Here is a 27,417-nt window from a genome sequence, read left to right as displayed (position 1 = left end):
ACCAGGAGAGTTCCTAACCTCCCTGGACCTTTCCAAAGCCTATCTTCACATCCCAGTTCATCAGGATCACCAATACTTCCTGTGTTTTGTGATTCTGGGTCACCATTACCAGTCCCGGGCGCTTCCCAGGCCTAGCAACCGCCCCCAGGACCTTCACCAAATCATGGTGGTCGTGGTGGCAGCACTGAAGAAGGAGGGAATCCTGGTACATCCTCTCCTGGATGGTGAGCTGATCAGGGCAAAATCTTCGGAAGAGAGCAGACAGGCGACCAGCAGAGTCAAGAGCCTACTGCAGGTGCTGGGATGGGTCGTGAACACCAAACAAAACAGTTTTCCTTCCCCCAAGGAGAAGAAAACTGAAGTAACAATCATGACAATTGATGACCAATGCATGCCTCAAGGTATGGGACTACCTTCAAGCCTGCGGCCTCATGGCATCAACCCCGGAGGTCGTTCCGTGAGCAAGTGCCCATACACGGCCACTCCAGCGCTCCCTACTGCCATGATAGAATCCACTGTCCCAGGACTACCCAATCCACTGTCCCAGAACTACCCAATTCACCTCCAACTACCAGCAGAGGTTCAGGCTCAACCCCAATGGTGACTAAAGGAAATCCACCTAAGCAGAGGAGTAAGCATATCCTCACCGAACCGGATCATGTGAGCCTGCGAGGGTGGGGAACCCACTGTCAGGAACTGATGGTCCAGGGACAAGGGAACAAGAAAGAGGCGGAATGGAACATAATCCGCCTGGAAGCTCGAGCAGTCAGGCTAGCGTGCCTGCGATTCAGCAACAGACTCCGGGGTGAGTCAATCGGAATGTCGGACAGCGCGACAACAGTAGCTTAAATCAACCGCCAGGAAGGAACCAAGAGCCGGCAGGTGTCTATGGAGATAGACCCTCTCTTGACAGGGCCGGAGATAAACCTAAGAAGGATCTTGGCCTCCCAATTCGCAGGAAAAGAATGTCTGAGCAGACTACTCCAGCAGAGAGAGCGCCTAGACCCCCGGTGGAATGGACGCTGTCGACCACAGCCCTCCAACTGATAGTAAATAGCTGGGGCCTCCCAGCTTTGGATCTACTGGCAACCTGACTCAATGCCCGAATTCCCAGGTTCTTCAGTCACAGACAAGAACCACAACCCTGGGGACTCAACGCTCTCTTCCAAACCTGGTCACAGGAAGACTTATTGCATGCTTTCCCATGGCCTCCACTGGGTAGTCATCCGCAATATAGAGCACCACAGGGAACTAGTTTACTAGTTGCCCCTGATTAACCAAGACGACCATGGTACGCAAACATGCGAAGACTACTTGTGGGGAACCCTCTGTGCCTATCTCCACAAAGGGATCTCATCCGGCAGGGCTCGATCCTCCATGTTGGTCCGTCTCAATTCTCTCTTACGGCCTGACCTTGAGAGGCCCAGCCTGAAGAATCGCAGTTATACAAGGCAGTGATGGACACTCTGCTTCCAGTGTGCAAGGTCTCAACCTCCCTGTCTTACATACGGATCTGGAGAGTATCCGAAGCCTGGTGTAAGAACTGCGGGATTCTCTCGCGGACAGCCAATAATCCATTAACCTGGAGTTCCTGCAGGATGGTATGAAAAAGGGGTTGGCACTCAACTCCCTCAAGCTCCAACTTTCCACATAGACCGGCTTCACTGCCGAAGTAGACAGCATCAGACTAGCAACCCATCCAGATGTGTCCCACTCCCGGAGAGGGGTTAAACAATTCCGACCACCCCTAAAGTGGCCAGCACTTCTATGGAATCTCTACCTAGACGGGACTTCCTGCAGACCAACTTATGGTCTGCCACCATGCCTCTTAACATCGAAGGTGGTATCCTTGGTGCTTCAGCTCATTGCATCTCTGGACTCAGGCACTATCCTGTCGGGAACCGTCCCTAGGCTCACATCTAGAACCATACAACTGCGCACAGTCTCCTTCCTCTTACCGAAAGTGGTTTCCCAGTTTCATGTGAACCAAACCATCTCGAGACCATCTCCAGATGAACATAAGGACTCTGAAGACTCCGCCTCCTTCGCCATCTAAATGTCGGCAGACCTCTAGTCAGATACCTGAAAAGATCGGAACCTGTGCGCAAAACTGATCGCCTGTTCATTCTTCACAGCGGGAAGGAACAAGGGGAAGCAACATCATGCGCGACCATAGCCTGCTGAATCAATGAAGTCATTAATGCAACATACGTAGAGGCAAGAAAACCATTACCTCTACAGGTCAAGGTGCATTCTACAAGGGCCCAGGCAGTCTCCTGGGCTGAAACCAAGCCACTTTTGCCAGCCTAGATCTGTTGGGCGGCGACATGGTCCTCCCTACACACCTTCTCCAGGTTCTACTGCCTGGATGTTCAGGCCAGGGAGGACACAGCTTACACAAAGGCAGCACTAAGTGGGCCACGGGCAGCCTCCCACCCTGTAGGGGAGTAGCTTCTGTACATACCATTGGTCCCGAGTCCATCTGGCTACATGCTAGGAAATGGAGAAATTACTTACCTGAATTTCGTTTTCCTTAGTGTAGACAGATGGACTCAGCATCCCGCCCACGGCTCCTCCAGAAATAGAGAACCTCGGATATCAAATCTCGAGACAGAGTAAGTAAGGGTAAGCCACGGATACCCGCAGTTGCTCAGGTGTCTACGTTCATTGTTTCAGTGCACTGGCGGTTTCCAGTTTCAAATTTTACATATATATAATCAGTTGAACCAGTTCAAGGTCAATCAAGGGTAATCACGTATTAAACAACATATATCCACACTGGCTTTTCGAAGAGAATACTGAAGAGCTGAGCATGCTCACGGGTATATGTAGGCTGATGTCAGCTTTGAAATCTGACTCAGTCTTCCATCTGCTATCAGGAGTACACCATACCCATTGGTCCTGAGTCCATCTGTCTACACTAAGGAAAACAAAATTATCAGGTAATTAATTTCTCCATTAGAAGCGCAGTCCAGATGTATTCCATGCATTAAGATAAGTGTTAAGGAAGGCCAAATGATTGCCAGTATGGTTAAAAGGTGAGGTGAAAGAGGTTATTTTAGCTAAAAGATCTTCCTTCAAAAACTGGAAGGATGCATCTGAAGAAAATAAGAAAAAGCATAAGCATTGGCAAGTTTATTGTAAAACATTAATAAGACAGGCTAAGAGACAATTTGAAAAGTAGTTGGACATAGAGGAAAAAATTCATAATAAAAACTTTAAATAATATATTGAAAGCAGGAAACCTGCGAGGGAGGCGGTTGGACTTTTAGATGATCAAGGGGTTAAAGGGGCACTCTAGGAAGATAAGGCCATCAAGGAAAGACTAAATGAATTCTTTGCTTCGGTCTTTACTGAGGAGGATGTTGGCGAAATACCAGTTATGAAGACTGTTTTCAAAAGGTGACGATTCAAATGACCTGACCTGAATCATGGCAAACCTGAAAGATATAGTAGACTAGATTGACAAACTGAAGAGTAGCAAATCACCTGGACCAGATGGTATATATCCCAGGTTCCTGAAAGAACTCAAAAAAGAAATTTCAGACATATTACAAGTAACTTGTAACCTATCATTAAATTCATCTGTTGTACCTGAAGACTGGAAAGTGGCCAATGTGACCCCCAATACATAAAAAGGGCTCCAGAGGTCATCAAGGAAACTATAAACTGGTGAGCATGACTTCAGTGCCAAGAAAAATTGAGGAAACTTTTGTTAAAAAAAAAAAAATAAAATCACAACACATAGGCAGACATGATTTAATGGGACACAGCTAGCATGGATCTACCCAAGTGAAGTCTTGCCTCACAAATCTGCTACATTTTTTTTGAAAGGGTGAATAAGCATGTGGATAAAGGTGAAACAGTGCATATGGTGGATTTGGATTTTCAGAATGCATTTGACAAACTCCCTGAGAGGCTTCTAAGAAAACTAAAAAGTCATGGGATAGGAAGAGATGTCCTTTTGTGGATTGCAAATTGGTTAAAAGTCAGGAACCAGAAAGTAGGATTAAATGGTATGTTTTCATAGTGGAAAAAGTGGAGTGCCTCAGGGATCTGTACTTGGATCGGGGCTTTTTAATATATTTATAAATGATCTGGAAAGGAGTACGACAAGTGAGGTGATCAAATTTGCAGAGGATACAATATTATTAAGAGTAGTTAAATCATAAGTGGATTGTGATAAATTGTAGGGAAATCTTATGAGACTAGAAGACTGGGCGTCTAAATGGCAGATTTTATTTAATGTGGACAAGTGCAAGGTGATGCATATAGGGAAAAATAACTTATTGTAGTTACATGTTAGGCTCCATATTAGGAGCTACCACCCTGGAAAGAGATCTAGGCATCACAGTGAACAATACATTGAAATTGTCGGCTCAGTGTACGGTGGCAGTCAAAAAAGCAAACAATGTTAAAAATTATTAGGAAGGGAATGATGAATAAAATGGTGGATGTCATAATGCCTCTATATCATGCCATAGTGAGACCACACCTTGAATATTGTGTGCAATTCTGGTTGCCACATCTCAAAAAAGATATAATTGCACTAGAGAAAGTACAGAGAAGGGCGATCAAAATGATAAAGGGGTATGGAATGGCTCCCCAATGAGGAAAGGCTAAAAAGGTTAGGGCTGTTCAGCTTGGAGGGATAAGAGGTCTACAAAATCATGAAAGGACTTAAATGGGTAAATGTGAATCTGTTATTTACTCTTTCATATAATAGAAAGACTAGGTTAGCAATAGCACATTTAAAACAAACTGGAGAAAATTCTTTTTCACTCAACGCACAATTAAGCTCTGGAATTCATTGCCAGAGGAAATGGTTAAGGCAGTTGGTATAGCTGGGTTTTAAAAAGTTGCTGAAGAAGTCTATAAATTGCTATTAATCAATAAGGACTAGTCACTGCTTGTTATCAGCATTAGTATCTTGGAATCCATTTAATGTTTGGGTACTTGTCAGGTACCTGTGACTTGAACTGGCCACTGCTGGCCAGTATGGCATGTCTTATGTTCCTCTCCCACTGAAATGGTCATTTCTTGGGTAGCCCCTTATTATTACAATGACCAGGATCATAATGCAGAGAGAAAGAGAGAACAAGCAGACAATTTTTAATAAATCTTGTTTCATATCAGATTCCCTTCCAGTCTTTCTGAATATTTTCTACAATTTCCTACTAGTCCCATATATACCCATGCACAGAACAGGGGTATGCAGTCTCCAAGTTAAGACCCTAATAACTGAATGAAACTTTTCACTTACTTGCACTTTGAAGATGCAAGGAGGCATTTGTTTCTCCACAGTGACAGACATATTTAAAACTCTGCCTAAGTCATCTTTAAATAAAAGAAGGCTAAAGAGAATCTAGCCTTGGAATCCAGAATGTGATCTCACTGGTGAATACAGATCTTGGATATCCTACATGCCTACAGCCATCAGCTGTAGAATAGCTATTTCATATTTCAAAGCACAGCACTTCTTGTAAAGCATATAAACACTCTGGGAGAAAACCTTAACAAGTATTTCATTTGGAGTAATATCCTTCACTTGTGATTTTTTTTATTGCATTTACTGCATTTAACTAGTGGTGTTCATTGATAAAAGTATTATTTGATTTGTTTTGTTAGGAGTCTTTTTTTTTTTATTTGTGAGGGTTATTTTGGGGTGTTTTTTTTTAGTTTTAGTGCGCACAATTTCCATTTAGTGTTCATTTGATTTGCAAAGTACACACAGGGAGGATTACTTTAAAAGGTACGACATGTGCCCATACATGCCTATACATGGGCACATAAATTTATAATTAGTATTTAAGACGTGTATATGATGCCTGCTCAATTTATAAAATACGCGTATATTTGCATGGGACCATATGTGTGTGTATATAAATTAGCATACATATTTCTGCAATCTCTTAAAACCATGTGTATCAATGCAGTGAGTGCATGTACTTTACCCCCTAATTTAAATATATATGTGCATATATTCTGCGTGCATAAACAAAATAGGACTTACATGTGTAAGTCGGGTTTTACACATGCAATATTTTAAAAGATATGTGCATGAGTGAAGTCACCATTTTAACCAGTTAACCCACCATTTCTCCCAGTCCTTCTGCAGCTCACAAAAACTCTCCTGGTTCTTAAGCCTCAACTCCCTTCAGTTCACCCAGACCTCTCACCCGGCCATTAGTAAACAATATATCACACTTAGGGATACACTAGTATCTTATATAAACCAAGTACAGATAAATGGTTAGTATATGTACACTTGAATATGTAAGCGTTTCAAAGAAGAGTTCTTTGTAACAGCGTTGCGGTGTTGTAGCGATCTCGTTAAGAATGAAATCAAGGACAAAGGATTGAGACTCATTAAGATAAGTAACCATTGTTACAATTGATTTACAGTTGGTTCTGCCAGGCGAATCTTCTGCTTTTGCAATTGAAAAATTTTTGAAAGATTATAAGTGAATAATAGACAATTTTAAAAATTCAAAAAGGGAGAGGTTTTTGACCAGTGATTGTACCAACTGGATCGAATTCAGTACAATATGTCTTCAACCAATACTGAGGTCTTTTCCTCTCTTCATAAAAAGACAAATTAAAAAATTAAGTAGTACAAATTAGAACACATGAAATAATAAAAAAGAGCAGAAGTAATACAAGTGTACATACACTAGTATTATTAAACAATGAACACATTTATTATAGGTTATAGCTAATAATTAGCCAATGTAAACTTACGTGAGTGAATACGCAAATGTATGCATTTACGTGTCTTTTAAAATAGTTACTTCTGCCCCAGAACGCCCCTTTCCCATCCTTTTTTTTTTTTACATGTGTACATTTGCATGTGAAAGCAGAGATACGTTTGTATATTGAATATTTTTTAAATACTGATTGCATCTGTAAAGGATATTTATGCGCATACATGCTTAATTTTATGTAGTGTTTTGAAAATCACCTTTAAATGGACATAGTGCACACGAAAATGGAAACTGTGCACTAAAATGAAAAATTAAAAAATATTTTGTGAAAAACGGTTTGAATTTTGAAACAATATGAAACATAGGTAATGTCACTGAAGTTGCTTAGGTTGTTAAAAAAGAAAGGATATCCCTACATTTTTTTTTTTAAACAAAGTACACATTCATCTCAATGAATGAAATATCTGGGAAAGGAAGTAATCACCAAGGACTTTAATAAGCAATCCCTCTGTTGCTGGATGTTATATAATGGTAGAGTGGGAAAAGTTTCTAGAGAAAGACAGGAATTTACCGTAGTCAGCCTTTCCAAGGCCGAGAACCTCTCATCCCATGTGGCTGCAGACTTCTCAAAGGCCTCGTGTCTCTTAATCAGTTTTTCTACTTCATCCACGCTTTGCCCTATCTCGCGGCTGGACAGGTATGGCTCCTGTCCCAGCAGCCAGGCCTCCGCCACACTAGCATCCCTGGAAAACTGATGCACCTCCAAAACTGACAGAAAAAACATCATCAGCATGATTGGATTAATCTAGAAGACAGTTCTAGCTTTGTGAGTCAATCAAGAACCTGGATAACAGAAAAATGAAAATTTCATCTATAGTATTACATGTTTTTATTGTTTACTTTTTATCTATTTGAACCATGTTATACAATGGGTATAGAAAGTCTACACCCCTTCTAAAACATTCTTTTGTTGCCTTATAACCTGCAAGAAAAAAGTATTAAAGCAGTCTGTTTCATGTAGCCACACATCCTACCTCACAACTGACAAGTGAAAAATATATTCCAGAATTCCTTAGAAAATGAAGTATAAATAAAAACATGGAGGTCCATATTCAGCTGCTGTGCAGCTCTGCTAGTTAGCAGATTATACTTAACCAGCTAACTAGTGATGTATATTCAGCAGTTAGTCGGTTATGTGTAACCCGCTAACTGTAGGACAGCCTTTTGTCCCGAGCAGAGTTTGTCGGATAAATTAGCCAGCTAACTGATTATCTAGTTAGATGGTTGATTTATCTAGTCAACTCGACTCCTCCACAATCCATCCATTCCCCACCCTTGCCTTAGCCTAAAAATCTTTTAGCTGGCTAAGCCACTTATTCAGCTAAGTGGCACCCGCTGAAAGTAGCTGCATGTTCAGTAGCGCTGCTTAGCTGGCTAAGTGCTGTTTTCAATATTGGGCTCATTGAATAACTTGTTTGAATAACTGTTCTTCTCCCGTACCTGTGTAGCAATCCTAAATATTTAAAGCTCTGATGTAACTAAATGACTTCAAAAGCACACACTAAAGTGAACTGGTTCCACTTGTGTTAAACTGTACCAAGTCACATGATGACAGGATGCATTCAGCAATTCCTGTTGGTTCTCTGCTAGATAGTGCATTTCAAGCAAAAATCCAACCATGAGCAGCTCAAAGTTTCAAAAGAATTCAGAGACAAAGTTGCAGAAAGGTACAGATCTAGGGATGGGTATAAAAGAATTGTGAAGTCCTTGAATATCCCCAGGGCATGGTCAAGACAATTACGTGGAAAGCGTATATCATCAAGACTGTTTAGATCATGCCATCCCTCCTAACTAGATGAGGGAGTACAGAGGAGACTGATCTTAGAGTCAGCCAAGAGGCCAATGGCAACTTTGAAAGAGCTACAGGATACTATGGCCAAGACTTGTCAGTGTGCATGTGACAACAGTATCCCAAGCATTCCACAGATTTGGCCTGGTTTGTAAGGTGGCAAGAAGGAAGTCACTATTCAAAGCTTACTTTAAATCCCATTTGAAGTACACAAAGGAACATGTAATATTAAAGCCATGTAGCAAAATGTTTTGTGGTTTGATAAAATGAAAAAAAAGAACATTTTGGCCTGAATGCAAAGCATTACATTTGGCACAAATCCATCACCCAGAAACACCATCCCTACTGTGTAGCATGGTGGTGGCAGCATCATGTTATGTTGATATTATTCATTTGCGGGGACTGGGGCACTTGTCAGAACAGAAGAGACAATGGAACGTCCTTGAAGAAAATATGCTGACTCTGCAAGAAAGCTGAAACTGGAAGGGACGTTCATCTTTAGAGACAACCTGCAGCACACATAAGAACATAAGAAATTGCCATGCTGGGTCAGACCAAGGGTCCATCAAGCCCAGCATCCTGTTTCCAACAGAGGCCAAACCAGACCACAAGAACCTGGCAATTACCCAAACACAGTCAAAGCTACACTGGCATAGCTAAGGAACAAAAATGTAAATGTCCTGGAGTAACCTAGTCAGAGTCTCAACCTCAATCCAACCAAAAATCCATAGTATGACTTGAAGATTACCGTCTATCAAAACTCCCCAAGGAACTTAAAGGGAACTTGAAAAGTTTTGTAAAGAAGAATGGCCTAATAAGTTGGTGGAGACCTACCTCAAGTGACTCACAACTCTAACTGATGGTAAATGGTTTCCACCAAGTATTCACTCAGGGAGGGGGGCTTATCTAATTAATGGATTTTCGTTTGGTTTATACATATATGCTCTGCCCCTCAATCAAACATTTTTAGCCCTTAAAGTTATGGAGTATGGTATGTTGATAAGTGGAAATTATTTTTTAAATGTTTGCAGGTCTGACACTGACAACAAAACATGAAAAATGTTCAAGGGGTGAAGACTTTCTATAGCTTTTTTTTTTTTTTTTTTTACTAAAAATCATAAATCATTCAACTAAATAAACAGAGAAAAGGATGAGGTGAACCGAGCTCTTCTGCTGCAGTCTTAACAGCCAGAGCTCTCATCCATGAATCTGTGTGGCCTGGACCAGATGGTGCTTAATAATGGTCAGGTCTCTTCCTCCTGGTCTCACACTGGCTATTAATGATGCTGTAGCAGTTGTACATTTATAGTACTTAGTTCTTCAGCACTTTAGATCAAATCCCAGAGCAATGAACTGTGACGATCGGCAAACTTTCCATTATAATCTTATGGGTCCTCTTCTAATTTAGAGGGCTTTGTTTGAGAGGTTTTATTAAGTTTACCCTAAAATTTGACGTTCTCCTTATAAAGTCATGCATAATAAAAGTGACTATTAGAAAGTACCCACATCATTAACACCAAGAATCAAACATGTCCTTACTCAGTCTGAGCCATTCCCATCTGTCTTCCCATTTGTCAATCATTTCTTTCCTCTTCTCTGTTAACTGCAATAACTTCTCCTTGATCTGTGAACAGGAAGATGATGATACATTAACCTGGAAATGAAGATTTTTTCAGAGCTCATAGCAGACAAATACCCAATGCTGAGTCACAATCCATGTCACAAGTATGTCCATTCATGCATTCATGAATAGAGCAGTTTCCTCTTTAGATGAAGCCGTACAACAGGGCCAGCTCAGGTGACAAGTGATATACACTGCCATACGGAAGGTCCCCATGTCGATCAGAGTTGGGTCTTCTGATCCTTGGGTTAGCTGGGTATTTACAGATCCCCAGGGAATGTAGGGGAAGTTGTGGTCATCACTTAAGGATGACACCTTGTGGATGGATTCAGACCTCATGATTGTAGAGTTCTGGAAGGAGCCCTAGAACATGGCTCCTGGCTCAGTATTCAGACTAGGTACACGGAGGGGTGAGCAGGATATAAAAATAGGGAAGGAAATCCCCAGGTAGTTGCAAATGAAGGCTGGTAGCCCCACATCCCAGCCCTGGTTCTATTTGAGCTGGAAATATGAAAGAGTAAGAGGGAACCACCGGGTCAAAAAATAAAGAAGCATTTCAGCCTACCCACTGAAAAAGTCATTTAGTTTTAATTATGTCTTATGAATGCATAGCATAAGAATAAAATCACTCTGTACATACAGGATGCTCTCAGTATCAGCATTTTAGAGGACTCTCTTCCACAAGTCAAGCTCTGATGAGGCTTGGAGGAGCTGCTGGGGTGTGAATTCACAATTCCTGGCATGTGCCAAGATTAAATTATACTAATAAAATGTTTTGCCAAATTTTTTTTTCTACCTTAGTTTGTACAATATTATAATTTATGCAGCATTCGTATATAGGAGCATCTCTGCAGACACCTGGGAATACGCAAGACTGACTGCCAAAATAGGAAAACATCTTTCTAAACCAAGAAGTTTCTTAAGCATACTCTGTGCTGCGCTTTCAGAGCAAATGAAGCTTTATTTAAAATCTTTCAATAGACTAGCATCTTCCTCAGATAAGACCAAAGGCTGTAAATTGTGTTGGTTTATTTGGAACCTTAAAATAGTTTGTAATCTAGCTTTGGAGAAATGCTTTTTTTTTCAGGACAACAAGCAACCAATGCAGGCTGCCATCTCACAAAAGCTGGTCTAAACCCTCTAAGTTAATGCAGTAGAAGAGATGCTCTCGAACCAAAGTCGACTTCCTATTCATGTATGCATTAGGTCACAAATAAAAGGAAAAGAAGTGCAGTCTTTTCCATATTCCAGTGCTGTGTTCTAGTAGTTGTGTACTGTTCGGCTCATGAAGCAGAGTGTTAGTATTTCCCTTCATCCAACAGGAAAAAAAAAAAAGCACCTTCCCACCAATAAACAGTGCTCAAATTAAATAGCATGGCTGTGCAGGCGATCTTCTGGCACTGCACACATCATCATTCAATTTTAGAAACACGGGGGAGGGCACATAGCCATTGGTTCAATTCACTAACAGAAGAGCTAGGAATGTGTACCCCGAAATGGACTGTGTTTTGCCATCCGGCTGCATCGGGAGTGACAGACAAACTTATCCAAGTCTAAGCATCACAGATAGTTTTAAAACAGACATCAGACAATGGATAGTTCAAAGGCCTCCCAATGCAGCCGGATGGCAAAACATGGTCCGTGTTTAGAGACCTCCCTTTATAGACTGAACAGAACTGTTTTTTGATAAAATTTACACATAATGACATTTAGAAGTTGTGTTCTGGGACTCTCTCCACAGCATTTAGATACAATACCTCATCTGATGCATAGTGTTTCCTGGCCAGCAGAGATTTCCCCAGCTCAATGCAGGTCGTAAAACTGTCATTGCGAGCATCAATTTCAGCTTTAATGCCTTGGTGATTGTTCATTAGCAGTTCCACCGATGAAACATCCCTAAAGTGACAAAAGTGAGGGCCAGCAGAAAATAAGTCTATGTACCTTATACATGACATGTACTGCCTGCTGTCTTCACTGAATGCAAAGATTAAAACACAGATTGATTAAAAAAGGATAAAATAAATTAATCCTTAAAACTATATTCATTTATAATTTAGCATTAGAAGATATATACGTAAATTTGACTAATTTTAAATGGCTGTATTTAATCAATTAACAGATTTTCTGGACAAACATTCAATTCTTGATCATCAGCAATTTGGTTTTCACCCACTATTTAGTACCAAAACTTTGTTTTTATCCAACTCGGGGCCTGATTCATCAAGGCATTTTCCCAAAGACACAGAATGGGAAAAATGCCGTAGTGAATCAGGTCCTCAGTGTTTCCCAACTAGAGTGCCATGGCAAATTCAACACTTTTTTCCTCCAAATATGTTTATTAAGTGAACCTTCCAAAACATGAAAACAATTATTCTAACAACTTATTGCTCATACACTAAGCAATATACTACATCATAACCAACCCACTGGTTGAATCACCATTTTATTACTTATAGCGTTCTTAATCTTTCAAACATACAATCCCATTCATCCCATTCATAATCTAATCATAACCCATCCACATTTATTCAAGGAGTGTTGGATTGCAATACAGCTGAGCATGTAACAACAAATTATGCACTTTTTTCCATAATAAAACTTTTATTCTTCGATAAAGTTCTTTTCCCTATTACTTCTCTGTCTCATTTGTTTCATAATTGCACATGTTTGCATATCTGATTTCCCCATATGAAATAAAGGTAATTCATCATGTTATGCGAAGCGAGGCGGACTCCTAGCCAAGATGGCGACGCGAGATGTTGCATGGTGAAGCTGCTCCTCTTCGATCTAAAACATTTCCTATCCATAATGCCTGCTAAGCGGAAAGGTAAACTACGGGTGTACCCCCCTGAACCAGTCTTACCCAGTGGCCAAAAGACGATCGTATTCTATGCAGCCCCAATGTTGGAAGTTAAGGGGGGTGATAGCCCTGCTACATTGAGTGGAGAGGGAGCTCTCACCACCTGGGGATACCACACTCAGCCACCCCCGATTGCAGGCCGCCTCCGGCTCCAGCGACTATGGCGAGGCCTCTCGAAGCGGCGCAGGGAGATGAGGTCATCTACCCGAAGGGAGGGGGACGCCGAGTGAAACCATGCCTGCAGTGCAGCTCTTCTCTAGCCAGACAGAAACAACGTGGCCTGAAGGAATTGGTTTCATCATTATCCCCAGTTGACCCAGTAGAAGAGGAACGCAGGATTCGGGAAGTCCAAACGCTGGAACCTGGAGGATTATCGGCTGCCCAGGCAGGGGGTGAGTTTTTTGAACTACCCCCGAAACCGGCAGTAGTCACCCTGGACACTTTATGGGGCTTAGTAGCCAGTTTGGGGCAATTAGTTAACGTTTGTGAGAACAAATACTCTAAGATGGAAAAAGAGATTCTATCCCTTAATCAAAACCTTGGAAGACAAATAAATGAAATGGGAAATAAGTTATCAGATATTGTTCAGAAAGTCACTCAAGTCCAAACAGTAAATGTGAACCTCATTAAGGATATTGGTAATCAGTCAAAGAGATTGGAGTTTCTTGAGAACTTTGAGACATTTGAACTTGAGGTTCCTTAATTTTCCCAGAGCTTTGGTTGAGAATACCCAAAGCACTTTGAAAAAGTTTCTTTTTGAATGTTTAACGTTTGAAGAATCTCAAATGCCCATGATTAATAAAGCTTATTCCCTGACCAGATCGATGAAAAGATCTGGAGGAAATCATTTGGAAACCATGGAAAACAACTCAATTTATTGAAAGTTCTGCAGCAGAAATTCCAGATAGAGGTACTTTGCTGGTCTCTTTCGTCACAGAAAGATGTTAGTAAAGTAATGCAAAGTTATTTTCTAAATATGGGTGTAGAATTTCATGGCCAGGTAGTAAAAATTTTTCTGGATTTATCCAGCCCGACACAGGTTAAAAGATGGGGAGTTCTTAAGTTTGAGGCCACAAGTATTGGCATTAGGTTATACTTTTGTACTTAAATATCCTTGTCGTTGTTTTGTAGGCCGTAAAGATGAGAGCTTTGTATTCACAATTGTAGAACAACTCAAGTCCTTTTTGTATACCAGGAATGTGACTAATACCATCGAAGAAGGCTAATAAGACAATCATGAGAAAGTAAACTGACATTTGCGTTAAGCCAGTTTTTCTTGTATTATTAGCATATTATTGTGAAACTCCCATAAAATTTCTGGCCAGGAGTCATAATTGTTTCCTCGCAATATAAGATATGTATGGCTATTTTGGTTGCTATCACCGTCTGTTTTTGTAGTTTATATATACTTGTCATTTTTTTTCCTGTTGAAGTATGTGAAAATACTTTGTGAAAAATCAATAAAATATGAATTAAAAAAAGGTAATTCCTCATTATGACAATGGGAAAAAATAAAATTCACTGCTAAGGTTAGTGCAATACTAACTAGTCTTGCACGTCTGGCAGCCCCAGTGCTGCCTTGGATCAGAAGGGTCTCCCAGTTGGAGAACTTCACCCTGGTGTAGCAGGAAGTGATCATTTATCAAGGACCTGCTCTCCAGGTGATGTATTGTCGTCACACACTGGAGGACAAGTCTCCCAGGGCAACTGCCCAGGAGGGAAGGGTTAGGTCGGCCATCATAGTTGGTGATTCAATTATTAGAAATGTGGCTCGTGGACATGAGGACCACCTGGTAACTTGCCTGCCTGGTACGAAAGTGGCAGCCCTCACGTGTCACCTAGATAGGATTATAGACAGTGCTGGGGAGGAGCTGGCTGTCAGGGTGCCAGGGTGGCATTCTCTGAATTGTTTCCTGTTCCACATGCAGGTCCCCTGAAGCAGGCAGAGCTCCAGAGTTTCAATACATGGATGAGATGATGGTGTAGGGAAGAGGGATTCAGTTTTGTAAGGAACTGGGGAAACGTTTGAGGAAGGGGGAGAATTTTCCGAAAGGATGGGCTCCACACCTTAACCAGAGTGGAACCAAGCTGCTGGCACTAACTTTTAAAAAGGAGATAGAGAAGCTTTTAAACTAGAAGAAGAGGGAAAGCAGACAGTCACTCAGCAGTGCATGAATCCTTGAAGGATACTAATAAAACAGGATAGTTAGGGCATCCCAACAGAGAGGTTCCAATAAAAGCAAACGTAGTCCATGTGCCTATATGTAACAAATCACCTGAGCTAAAGATTTCCAAATCATCCCTATCAACTGAAAAGCAGGTTGTTAATACAAACAAAAAACACACTTTGAAATGTCTGTATGCCAAAGCCAGAAGTCTAAGTAGTAAGATGGGAGAGTTAGTGTGTATAGCAGTAAATGATGAGATTGACATAATTGGCATCACAGAGACCTGGTGGAAGGAGGATAACCAATGGGACAGTACTATATCAGGGTACAAATTGTATCACAATGATAGGGAGGATCAACTCTGTGGGGGGTGAAGCACTTTAGGTCCGGGAGGGTATAGAGTCCAGCAGGATAAAGATCATACAAGAGATTAAATGCTCAGTAGAATCTATATGGGTAGAAATCCCATGTGTGTTGGGTAAGACTATAGTGATAGGAGTATACTACCATCCACCTGGACAAAATGGTCAAACAGATGATGAAATGCTAAGAGAAATCAGGGAAGCTAACCAATTTGGCAGTGCAGTAATAATGGGAGATTTCAATTACACCAATATTGACTGGGTAAATGTAACAGGACTTGCTAGAGACAAAGTTCCTGGATGTAATAAACGACTGCTTCACGGAGCAATTGGTTCAGGAACCAACGAGAGAGGGAGCTATTTTAGATTTAATTCTTAGTGAAACGAAGGATTTGGTGAGAGAGGTGACTGTGGTGGGGCCACTTGGCAATAGTTATCATAACATGATCAAATTTAAACTAATAACTGGAAGGGGGACAATAAGTAAATCTACAGCTCTAACACTAAATTTTCAAAAGGAAAACTTTGATAAAATGAGGAAAATAGTTAGAAAAAACTGAAAGGTGCAGCTGCAAAGGTTAAAAGTGTTCAACAGGCATGAGCATGGTTTAAAAATACAATCCTAGATGTGCAGAACAGATGTATTCTATGCATTAAGAAAGTTGGAAGGAAGGCAAAACGATTACCAGCATAGTTAAAAGGTGAGGTGAAAGAGGCTATTTTAGCCAAAAAAAAAAAATCTTAAAAAATTGGAAGAAGGATCCATCTGAAGAAAAAAGGAAAAAGCATAAGCATTGTCAAGTTAAGTGTAAAACATTGATAAGACAAGCGAAGAGAGAATTTGAAATGAAGTTGGCCGCAGAGGCAAAAACTCAAAAACGTTTTAAAGTATATCCGAAGCAAGAAACCTGTGAGAGAGTCGGTTGGACTGTTAGATGACAGAGGGGTTTTAAAGGGGCTTTTAGGGAAGATAAGGCCATAGCAGAAAGACTAAATGAATTCTTTGCTTCCGTGTTTACTAATGAGGATGCTGGGGATACCAGTTCCAGAGATGGTTTTCAAGGGTGATAAGTCAGATGAACTGAACCAAATCACTGAACCTGGAAGATGTAGTAGGCCAGATTGACAAACTATAAAGAGTAGCAAATCACCTGGACTGGATGGTATGCATCCTAGGGTACTGAAGGAACTAAAAAAGGAAATATCTATTTTAGGAAATATCTATTTAGGATTACCGGCTAAAATAGCCGGTAATCCTCGATAACCACCTGAATCTAAAGAAATCCATCAACATTTCCAATGTAGAGATTACTTACCTGATAATCTCCTTTTCCTTAGTGTATGCAGATGGACTCAAAACAAGTGGGTATAGTGTGCTCGTGCTAGCAGTTGGAGACGGATCTGACGTCAGCACGGGTATATATATACCCCCGCAGGAAGTGCAGCAAATCAGTAATCTTCCTTGCAAAAGCTTTAAGGATATATGTGTAACTGACCGATCGATTAAATGAACAGGATTGCCCTGACCGATTGATAGTAGCTGGAGACCGCCAGTGTTCTCAACCGGAAGGCGTCGACACCCGGCAGGGTGGATGCCCTATTATAAGAAAAACATGGCTTACCGTGAGTCGGTGAATCCCCATGTATGCCGGCAGCCGGGCGGGAAGCTGAGTCCATCTGCATACACTAAGGAAAAGGAGATTATCAGGTAAGTAATCTCTACATTTCCTAGCGTGTAGCAGATGGACTCAAAACAAGTGGAATGTACAAAAGCTACTCCCAGACTGGGCGGGAGGCTGCCCGAGGTCCATTCAGGATTGCCCTCGCAAATGCTGTGTCCTCCCTGGCCTGGACGTCCAGACGGTAGAATCTGGAGAAGGTATGGAGGGAGGACCACGTCGCCGCTTTACATATCTCTGCAGGCGACAGCATCCTAGTTTCTGCCCAAGAGGCTGCTTGCGCTCTGGTAGAGTGAGCCTTGACCCGTAGAGGCGGTGGTTTCCCTGCTTCTACGTAGGCTGCCTTGATAACTTCTATGATTCAGCGGGCGATGGTTGTCCGTGAGGCCGCTTCCCCTTGCTTCTTCCCGCTGTGAAGGACGAACAGGTGGTCCGTCTTTCGTACTGCTTCTGACATTTCCAGGTACCTGGACAGCAGTCTGCCGATGTCGAGATGGCGTAGCATTCGACCTTCTTCAGACTTCTTCAAACCTTCCGTGGTTGGCAAGGATATGGTTTGGTTGAGGTGAAATTGTGAGACTACTTTGGGTAAAAAGGAAGGAACCGTGCGAAGATGGATAGCCTCTGGAGTGATTCTGAGAAACGGATCACGGCAGGACAGTGCTTGTAGCTCTGAGATGCGGCGTGCTGAGCAGACAGCCAGCAGGAACACCATCTTCAAGGTTAACAAACGGAGGGACAGGCCTCGAAGTGGTCTGAAGGCGTGTCCCGCTAGGAATTCCAGAACTAGGTTAAGGTTCCACAGGGGTACTGGCCACTTCAGTGGTGGGCGAATGTGTTTGACTCCTTTCAGGAAACGTGAAACATCTGGGTGTGTGGCGATGCTGTTGCCGTCACTCCGGGGACCGTAGCAGGATAGTGCTGCTACTTGGACCTTGATGGAATTGAGGGACAGACCCTTCTGAAGTCCATCTTGTAGGAAATCCAAAATGATAGGGATCTTAGCGGCATGTGGAATGGTGTTGTGAGTCTTGCACCAGGCTTCAAATACTCTCCAGATCCTTATATATGTTAGTGATGTGGAGAACTTGCGTGCTCGGAGGAGTGTACCGATTACCGGCCCCGAGTATCCTCTTTTCTTCAGTCTAGCCCTCTCAATGGCCAGACCGTAAGAGAGAATTGAGCTGGATCCTCGTGGAGGATGGGACCTTGCCGCAGCAGGTCCCTGTGTGGAGGCAGGGGAAATGGAGTCCCTGCCAGTAATCTTCTCATGTCTGTGTACCAGGGTCTTCTTGGCCAGTCCGGGGCCACTAGAAGAACTAGGCCTCTGTGCCACTGAATCTTGTGTATAATGGCGCCCAGCAGGGGCCATGGAGGAAAGGCATATAGCAGGATCCCCTGCGGCCATGGCTGTACCAGGGCATCGATGCCCTGGGATAGCGGATCCCGCCTGCGGCTGAAATATCTGGGTACTTTAGCGTTGGACCTGTCTGCTAGTAGGTCCATGCCCGGCGTCCCCCACTGATCCACAATCATCTGGAAAGCTGTGGGCGACGGCTGCCATTCCCCTGGATTTAGGCTTTCTCTGCTGAGGAAGTCTGCCGTGGTGTTGTCCTTCCCGGCGATGTGAACGGCGGAGATGTCCTGGAGATTCGCTTCCACCCAAGTCATCAGGGGGGCTATTTTTAGGGATACCTGTTGGCTTCTGGTTCCGCCCTGTCGGTTGATGTATGCCACCGTGGTGGCGTTGTCTGACATCACTCTGACCGCTCTGTTGCGGAGTCTGTGGGCAAATCGCAGGCACGCTAGCCTGACTGCCCGTGCCTCTAGTCGGTTGATGTTCCACCCCGACTCTTCTCTGGTCCACCGCCCTTGTGCGGTGAATTCTTCGCAATGTGCTCCCCATCCGTTCAGGCTGGCATCTGTCGTGAGCAGGTTCCAGGTTGGGGAGGACATTCTTGACCCCCGGCTCATGTGGCCGGGCTGCAACCACCACCGTATCTGATTCCGCACTCTGGCTGGTAGAGGTAGATGTGTGGTGTAGCTCTGTGATCGTGGGCTCCACCGAGAGAGGAGGGCGCGTTGTAATGGTCTCATATGAGCCTGCGCCCATGGTATCACCTCCAGAGTGGATGCCATAAGGCCGAGGACCTGTAAGTAATCCCAAGCTGTGGGCCGGATGGCGCTCAGCAGGGCCTGCAGACGATTCCGAAGCTTTGATCTTCTCTTGGAGGTCAGGCTGACCTTGTCTTCCTGGGTGTCGAATCGGACTCCTAGGTATTCCAGCGACTGAGAAGGCTGTAGGGAACTCTTGTTCAAGTTTACTACCCATCCTAGGCTTTCCAGAAGAGCTATAACTCTGTTGGTTGCCTGGTGGCTCTCCTCCGGTGACTTTGCCCTGATCAGCCAATCGTCCAGGTAGGGATGGACGAGAATGCCTTCCTTCCTGAGTGCCGCTGCCACTACTACTATGACCTTGGTAAAGGTTCGCGGCGCAGTGGCTAACCCGAAGGGTAAAGCTTGGAACTGGAAGTGTTGATTCAGGACTTTGAAGCGTAAATAGCGCTGGTGATCCCGATGAATTGGGATATGCAAGTAGGCTTCCGACAGATCTAGGGACGTGAGAAACTCCCCTGGCTGTACTGAATTTTTGACAGACCGCAGGGTTTCCATGCGAAAGCTGGGGACCCTTAGGTGTCGGTTGACAGACTTGAGGTCCAGGACGGGCCTGAAAGTGCCCTCCTTCTTGGGCACTATGAAATACATGGAATAATGCCCAGAATGTATCTCCCCTGCAGGCACTGGGATTATGGCCTTTAGGGACAGGAGCCTCTGCAAGGTAACTTCTAGTGCCGTCCTCTTGAGGGGTGAACAAGGAGATTTCACAAACTTGTCCGGCGGGAGCCGAAGAAAGTCCAGGTAGTACCCTTCTGATGATGGCGAGGACCCACTGGTCCAAGGTAATCTCGACCCACCTGTGGTAGAAGAGGGTTAGCCTGCCCCCTATGGCTGCTACCTCCGGATGGGTCGGCTGATTGTCATTGTGAGGTGCGGCTGGGACCCGAACCCGAGCCGGTTCCCCTCTTGTTGCGCTTATTCCGAAAGGACTGGTTCCTGGCTTGCGGACGAGGTGCTTGGTAGCGAGTCCTGTAAGGGTTGAAGCGCTGCGAGTTTCTACCTCTGGATGGTCTAGGAAAAGCGCGCTGGCTCCTCCTTGGCCTGTCTTCTGGTAGACGGGGTAATGGAGAAGCGCCCCATTTATTGGCCAGTTTCTCAAGGTCGCTGCCGAACAGGAGGGATCCCTTAAAGGGCATTCTCGTGAGACGTGTCTTGGAAGAGGAGTCGGCCGACCAATTACGTAGCCAGAGCTGCCTCCTGGCTGCCACTGCGGATGAAACTCCCTTGGCTGCCGTCCGGACTAGATCGGAGGCTGCGTCAGTGAGAAACGAGAGAGCTGATTCCATCTCTTCTCCCGGGGTGTTGTTCCTAGCCTGTGATAAACAGGAACGTGTCACCAAGGTGCAGCAGGTCGCAATTCGTAGGGACATAGCTGCCACCTCAAAGGCTTGTTTCAAAATGGCGTCCATGCGCCGGTCATGTGTATCCTTGAGGGCCGTCCCCCCTTCCACCGGAATGGTGGTGCGCTTCACAATTGCGCTTACTATGGCGTCTACCTGAGGGCACGCCAGCATTTCCTTAGCTGCCGGGTCTAAGGGGTACATGCCAGCCAAGGCCCGACCCCCTTTGAATGAGGCCTCTGGCGCGTTCCATTCCAGATCGATTAGCTGCTGTGCTGCTTGTAGGAGGGGAAAATGGTGAGTCATCTGACGCAGGCCCTCTAACAGGGGGTTCATTCTTGGTTCCCCTGGAGTGTCATGGCCCGGAAGAGCCAGTTCCGACAGGCATTGAGAGATCAGGCCTGGAAGATCCTCTTTCAGAAAGAAGCGCCTCATGGTTCGATATGGTTCAATCCCCGAGGGAAATTCTCCCTCCTCGGGGGGCTCTTAGTCTTCCTCAGGGCAATCTGAATCCCCATAAGTGGGGCTTCCGGGTGGCGAGCGGCCGTGCCTAGGCCTTGAGGGTCCAGGGGCCGGGTCATCCGGTACGTATGGACCCGTTCGGGGCGCAGCCTGCATTGTGACAAAGGCATGAATCCCCTTAAACAATTCCACCCAGGAAAGCTAGGCCAAATCTGGCCTTAGGGGCACCAGGTCTCTCGGGTTCCCTGGCAGCTCCCCGCTGCCTGCTAGGTCTGGGGTGTTCCCTGAGGAACTGGCAAGTACGCTGGGCTGCGGCCGGTCCTGGCCTGGAGCTCCCAGGGCCTCTTCACATTGGGCACATAGGGAGTCTGCTTCCTCGCTCTGTGTGGCTCTGAGGTTATGTGCAGAGCAGAGGCTTATGCCTGATTCTGGAGGTGCCGGCTCCGCTGACGCATGGGCTCTCTTACGCTCCATCTCGTCTATTAACTCCAGAGTCTGCGCTTTGTAATATGCACAAAAGATGTGCGCATATCCAACTGGCGCCTATGAACGTGCGCTTATTATGAACGAGCGCTTATCAACGTGCGCGTATCAAAGTGCGCCTATGAACGTGCGCTTATTATCAACGGGCGCCTATGAATGTGCGCTTATCAACTTGTGCGTATCAACGTGCGCGTATCAACTGGCACCTATGCGCATAGCAGCGGGCGCCTAACAGCATGCGCTTAGCGGCGGGCGCCTAACAGCATGCGCTTAGCGGCGGGCGCCTAACAGCATGCGCTTAGCGGCGGGCGCCTAACAGCATGCGCTTAGCGGCAGGCGCCTAACAGCATGCGCTTAGCGGCAGGCGCCTAACAGCATGCATAATAACATGTGCGCCCAGCAATGCAGAATAAGACAGGCAAATGGTGACCTCCTTGGCGGGCTGCCACGTAGGCAGGCTCTGCTACTCCTCAGTTCCTTGGAGACCAATAAGTAAAGATGTACGCCTTACCTTGTCTTCGGCGCTTCCCGGCTGCGACCTGGGCGGTCTCCGGCTGCGGGGAGAGAGGGTGATTACCGTCACCGCTGCGCTCGAGGAGTTGCACCCGCTGCCTCTAGGCCGCGCCCGAACTCGTCTCGCTCGGGGGCCAAGACCACGCCGGGACCGAGGCTGCCTCTAGGCCTCGCCCGAACTAGTCGCGCTCGGGGGCCAAGCCGCGCCCGAGCCCTTCTCGCTCGGGGGCTCGGTCCCTGCCGCTATCCGGCCACCGGACCGAGGCACTCACCTCCGAGGAACCACGGAAATCACCTCGGGAAACTCAACTGGGGGAGTGACCGAATGGTATCACCGCAGGAGTGCGAGGCTCGTCTTCAAGTAGGTGTCTTCTATGAATTTAGTCGTTAGAATTTGGAAACACGCTCAGCGAGCGTGAGGTAGCTCCGAACTGCTTTGGAGACGGAAATTACTGAATTGCTGCACTTCCTGCGGGGGTATATGTACCCGTGCTGACGTCAGATCCGTCTCCAACTGCTAGCACGAGCACACTATACCCACTTGTTTTGAGTCCATCTGCTACACGCTAGGAAATGTTGAGATTACTACCTGATAATCTCCTTTTCCTTAGTGTAGACAGATGGACTCAGAACAAATGGGATAGTATCCGTGTGCTAGCAGTTGGAGACGGATCTGACGTCAGCACGGGGTGTATATATCCCCACAGAAAGCGTAGCAACTTAGTAATCTTCCTTGCAAAAGCTGTTATGGATGTGTGTACTGACGCTCAGTGAAAAGTGAAACAGGATTCCCCTGACCGATTGATAGTAGCTGGAGACCGCCAGCATTCCCAACCGGAAGGCGTTGACACCTGGTAGAGTGTACGCTCTTATGGAAACCGATGACATGGCTTACCTTGAATCGGTGAAACCCATGTACGCAGGCAGCTGGGGCGGGATGCTGAGTCCATCTGTCTACACTAAGGAAAAGGAGATTATCAGGTAGTAATCTCAACATTTCCTGGCGTGTATCCAGATGGACTCAGAACAAATGGGATGTACAAAAGCTTTACCTCCCAGCCTCCACAAACCTGTCCGGAGGGAGATGATGAAAGTCCAGATAATACCCCTCTCGGATGATGGCGAGGACCCACTGGTCCGACGTAATCTCGATCCATCTGGGGTAGAAGAGGGTTAACCTGCCCCCTATGGCTCCGTCCCCCAGATGGATCGGCGGATTCTCATTGTGAGGCGCGGCCGGGACCGGAGCCCGGGCCTGCTCCCCTCTTGCGCTGCTTGGTCCGAAAGGACTGGTTCCTGGCCTGAGGACGAGGTGCCTGGTAGCGATTCCTGTAGGGAATGAAGCGCTGAGAGCTTCTACCCCTGGAGGTCCTTGGAAAGGCGCGCTGGTTCCTTCTGACCCGATCTTCCGGCAGTCGAGGTACTGGAGAAGCGCCCCATGTGCTGGCCAGTTTATCAAGGTCGCTGCCAAACAGGAAAGAGCCCTTAAAGGGCAATCTGGTGAGGCGTGTTTTGGAAGGCGCATCGGCTGACCATTTCCGAATCCAGAGCTGCCTCCTGGCAGCTACGGAGGATGAGATCCCCTTGGCTGTTGTCCGGACTAGGTCTGATGCAGCATCCGTGAGGAACGAGAGAGCGGACTCCATGTCTGCAGCTGGAGCGTTGTTCCTGACCTGTGACAAACAGGCACGCGTCACCACTGTGCAGCAGGTTGCGATCCGCAAAGATAGAGCTGCCACCTCAAAGATCTGTTTCAGAATGGTGTCCAGTCGCCGGTCATGAGGCTCCTTGAGGGCCGCCCCCCCTTCAACTGGAATGGTAGTGCGCTTGACCACAGCGCTAATCAAGGCGTCCACCTGAGGACACGCCAGCAGCTCCTGGATAGCCGGTGCCAGTGGGTACATGCCCGTCAGGGCCCGACCCCCTTTGAATGCGGCCACCGGCGCAGCCCATTCTAAATCTATCAATTGCTGTGCTGCTTGCAAGAATGGAAAATGGCGGGCTGTAGGACGAAGACCTTCCAGCAGGGGGTTCTGCGCAGAGGGCACCGTGGCGCTGGGACCTGTAGTATCCAACTCCGCCAGGCACTGAGACACCAGGTCCGAGAGATCCTCCTTAGGGAAGAACCGCCTCATGGTTCTATATGGCTCAATCCTTGGGGGAAGGTCCCCCTCGTCCGGGAATTCAGACTCGTCTGGTGAAACCTCCTGGTCTGACTGATCTGGACTGTCCAGCGGCAGGAGGTCTCGCTCACGATAAGGAGGTGATGGTCCAGGAACAGGATCTGCTGGAGCCGCCACCGCAGCAGCAGCCGCAGCGGCCGCCGCAGTCGCCGGCACCGCAGGGACCGTAGAAACCGCAGGGACAACGGGAACAACTGGAACCGCAGGGCCTGGACGGGAAGCCGTTTGCATCTGCACAAAGGCATGAATCCCCTTTAAAGAGATCCACCCAGGAAATTGAAGCAGCCTCCAACCGCCGGGGTACAAGATCCCCCGGGATTCCTGATTGGTCGAGACTGACCGCTAAATCCGGGGTAGCCCCTGGGGAACTATCAGCAAATCTTGGCTGAGACTGGTCCTGGCCCGAGGGTCCCACGGCCTCCTCACATTGGGCACATAGGGAGTCTGGCTCTTCACTGTGCGTGGCTCGAAGCTGGCATGCAGAGCAGAGGCCGAGGGCTTTAATGCTGGAGGCAGGAGGTACCCCCGCTGAAGACGCTGAGGCGTTCTGTTCCATTGAATAATATGCGTCAGCAATATGCGCTTAGTACAACAGGCGCTTAATAATATGCGGCAGCCAATATGCGCTTAATACAACAGGCGCACAACAATAATATGTGGCAGCAATATGCGCTTAGCCCAACAGGCGCTTAATAATATGCGGCAGCCAATATGCGCTTAATACAACAGGCGCACAATAATAATATGCGGCAGCAATATGCGCTCAATGATATGCCATAGGCGCTCAGCAATATGCGGACAGTAATACACGCTCAATGGTATTCAATATGCTCTCAGCAATAAGCGTTTAGCAATACACGTACAATATATTTCAGTATGCTCTCAGCAATAAGCGGTTAGCAATACACGCTCAATATATTTCAGTATGCTCTCAGCAGTAAGCGGTTAGCAATACACGCTCAATACAGTTCAGTATGCGCTCAGCAATAAGCGGTTTTAGCAATACACGCTCAAGGCCATTCAAAATGCTCTCAGCAACAAGCGGTGAGCAATACGCGCTCAATACAGTTCAGTATGCGCTCAGCAATAAGCGGTTAGCAATACACACTCAATACAGTTCAGTATGCTCTCAGCAATAAGCGCTTAGTCATAGATCTGCGCCTATCTCAGGCGCACAATACCTGAACAAGGCCACAAAATGGCGTGTGCCACGCCGCCGATCCTCAAGTCCTCGGAGACCAGAAGTAAAAGCTGTACACCTTACCTGATCCTCGGCGCTTCCCGGCTGGAACCCGGGCGGTCTCCGGCTGCAGGGGAGGGGAGCAAATACCTTCACCACCGCGTTTGAGGATATGCACCCGCTGCCTCGTCCACGCCGGGACCGAGGCGCCTCGTAAGCCTCACCCGAGCCTCGCCCAGGGGCTGTGTCTCTGCCGCGATTCGGCCACCTGACCGAGGACTTAAACCTCCGGGGGATCACGGAAATCACCCCAGGAAACTCTACTGGGGGAGGGACCTTAGGGTATCACCGCAGGAGTGCGGGGCTCGATGCTGTAGAAATTTTAGTAAGTAGAAGCAGAAAAGAAAAAGTAGATTTGGAAAACACGCTGAGCAAGCGTGCAGGCTCTCCAAACTGCTTTGGAGACGGAAATTACTAAGTTGCTACGCTTCCTGTGGGGATATATACACCCCGTGCTGACGTCAGATCCGTCTCCAACTGCTAGCACGCGGATACTATCCCATTTGTTCTGAGTGCATCTGGCTACACGCCAGGAAATGATGGTTTTTATAGACTACAAGTTATGAAAAGGCTCAAACCTCTCCTCCATTTCCAGGATTTCAGGACTGTGCTCCAAACCACGCTCTTCTCCAAAACTGATTACTGCAATGCTCTCCTTCTTGGGCTCCCTAACTCCTCCATCAAACCATTACAGATGCTCCAAAATGCTGCAGCTAGAATCCTAACCAACACCAACAGAGGATCACACATCACTCCTATACTACGGAACCTTCACTGGCTGCCAATAAAATACAGAATATTGCACAAGGCTCTTATCACAATTCACAAAACTATTCACGATCGGCAACAACTTGACCTCCAGATTCCACTCAAATTATACTTATCCTCAAGACTTATCAGAGAAGCGTATAAAGGTACCCTGCAAATCCCCCCAACGAAATCCACTCACCTATCAACCACCAAAGAACAAGCATTCTCTACAGCGGGTCCAGCCATTTGGAACAATATGCCTACAGACCTCTGACTAGAACCCTGCCCTCGAACCTTCCGAAAAAAACTTAAAACCTGGCTTTTCCTCCAGGCCTTCCCTTAACTTTCAAAACCATTAATTGTCAACCGGACAGGACTCCGCTTACCGGACTAATTTTCCCCGCCACGTTAAACGTCATATTTATGCCTCTGTTTCTTGGTCTCATTGCCTCATCTAGTTTCAGTTATTCTGTCCTTTACCTCTGGCTAGCCTAGCCCCCAAGTTATTAATTCCTTGTTATATGTAACTTTCGCCTCTGGTTAATAGATGTTTAAGTTCTACCCCTTGTTTACATGTAAACCGATCTGATATGAAATCTTTTCATGAAGGTCGGTATATAAAAGTGTTAAATAAATAAATAAATATCTGATCTATTAGTTAAAATTTGTAACCTATCATTAAAATCATCCATTGTACCTGAAGACTGGTCAATGTAACCCCGAAATTTGAAAAGGGCTCCAGGAATGATCTGGAAAAATATAGACCAGTGAGCCTGACCTTCAGTGCCGGGAAAAATAATGGAAACGATTCTAAAGGAAGACATGGTTTAATGGAACACAGTCAACATGGATTTACCCAAGGGAAGTCTTGCCTAACAAATCTGCTTCATTTTTTTGAAGGGATTAATAAAATTGTGGATAAAAGTGAACCAGTAGATGTAGTGTATTTGGATTTTCAGAAGACATTTGACAAAGTCCCTCATGAGAGGTTTCTAAGAAAACTAAAAAGTCATGGGATAGGAGGT

General features: G+C 45.7%; 1 protein-coding gene across 3 annotated transcripts in view; it reads right to left on the bottom strand.

The window, feature by feature from the left end:
* SPTBN1 (spectrin beta, non-erythrocytic 1) overlaps positions 1-27,417 on the bottom strand; it is a 724,701-nt gene that overhangs the window by 59,018 nt on the left and 638,266 nt on the right. For all 3 annotated transcript variants that reach the window (XM_029593444.1, XM_029593446.1, XM_029593445.1), the window contains 3 exons: positions 11,932-12,070; positions 10,093-10,177; positions 7,276-7,472 (listed from right to left, as the gene is read on the bottom strand). In XM_029593444.1, coding sequence (XP_029449304.1) covers positions 7,276-7,472; positions 10,093-10,177; positions 11,932-12,070 — 421 coding nt within the window. The remainder of the gene's footprint in view (positions 1-7,275; positions 7,473-10,092; positions 10,178-11,931; positions 12,071-27,417) is intronic.

The sequence above is a fragment of the Rhinatrema bivittatum genome, chromosome 3, assembly GCF_901001135.1.
Source record: "Rhinatrema bivittatum chromosome 3, aRhiBiv1.1, whole genome shotgun sequence".
NCBI lineage: Eukaryota > Metazoa > Chordata > Amphibia > Gymnophiona > Rhinatrematidae > Rhinatrema > Rhinatrema bivittatum.
Note: the sequence above shows the minus strand (reverse complement) of the source record. Positions and strands in the feature narration are given on the sequence as shown.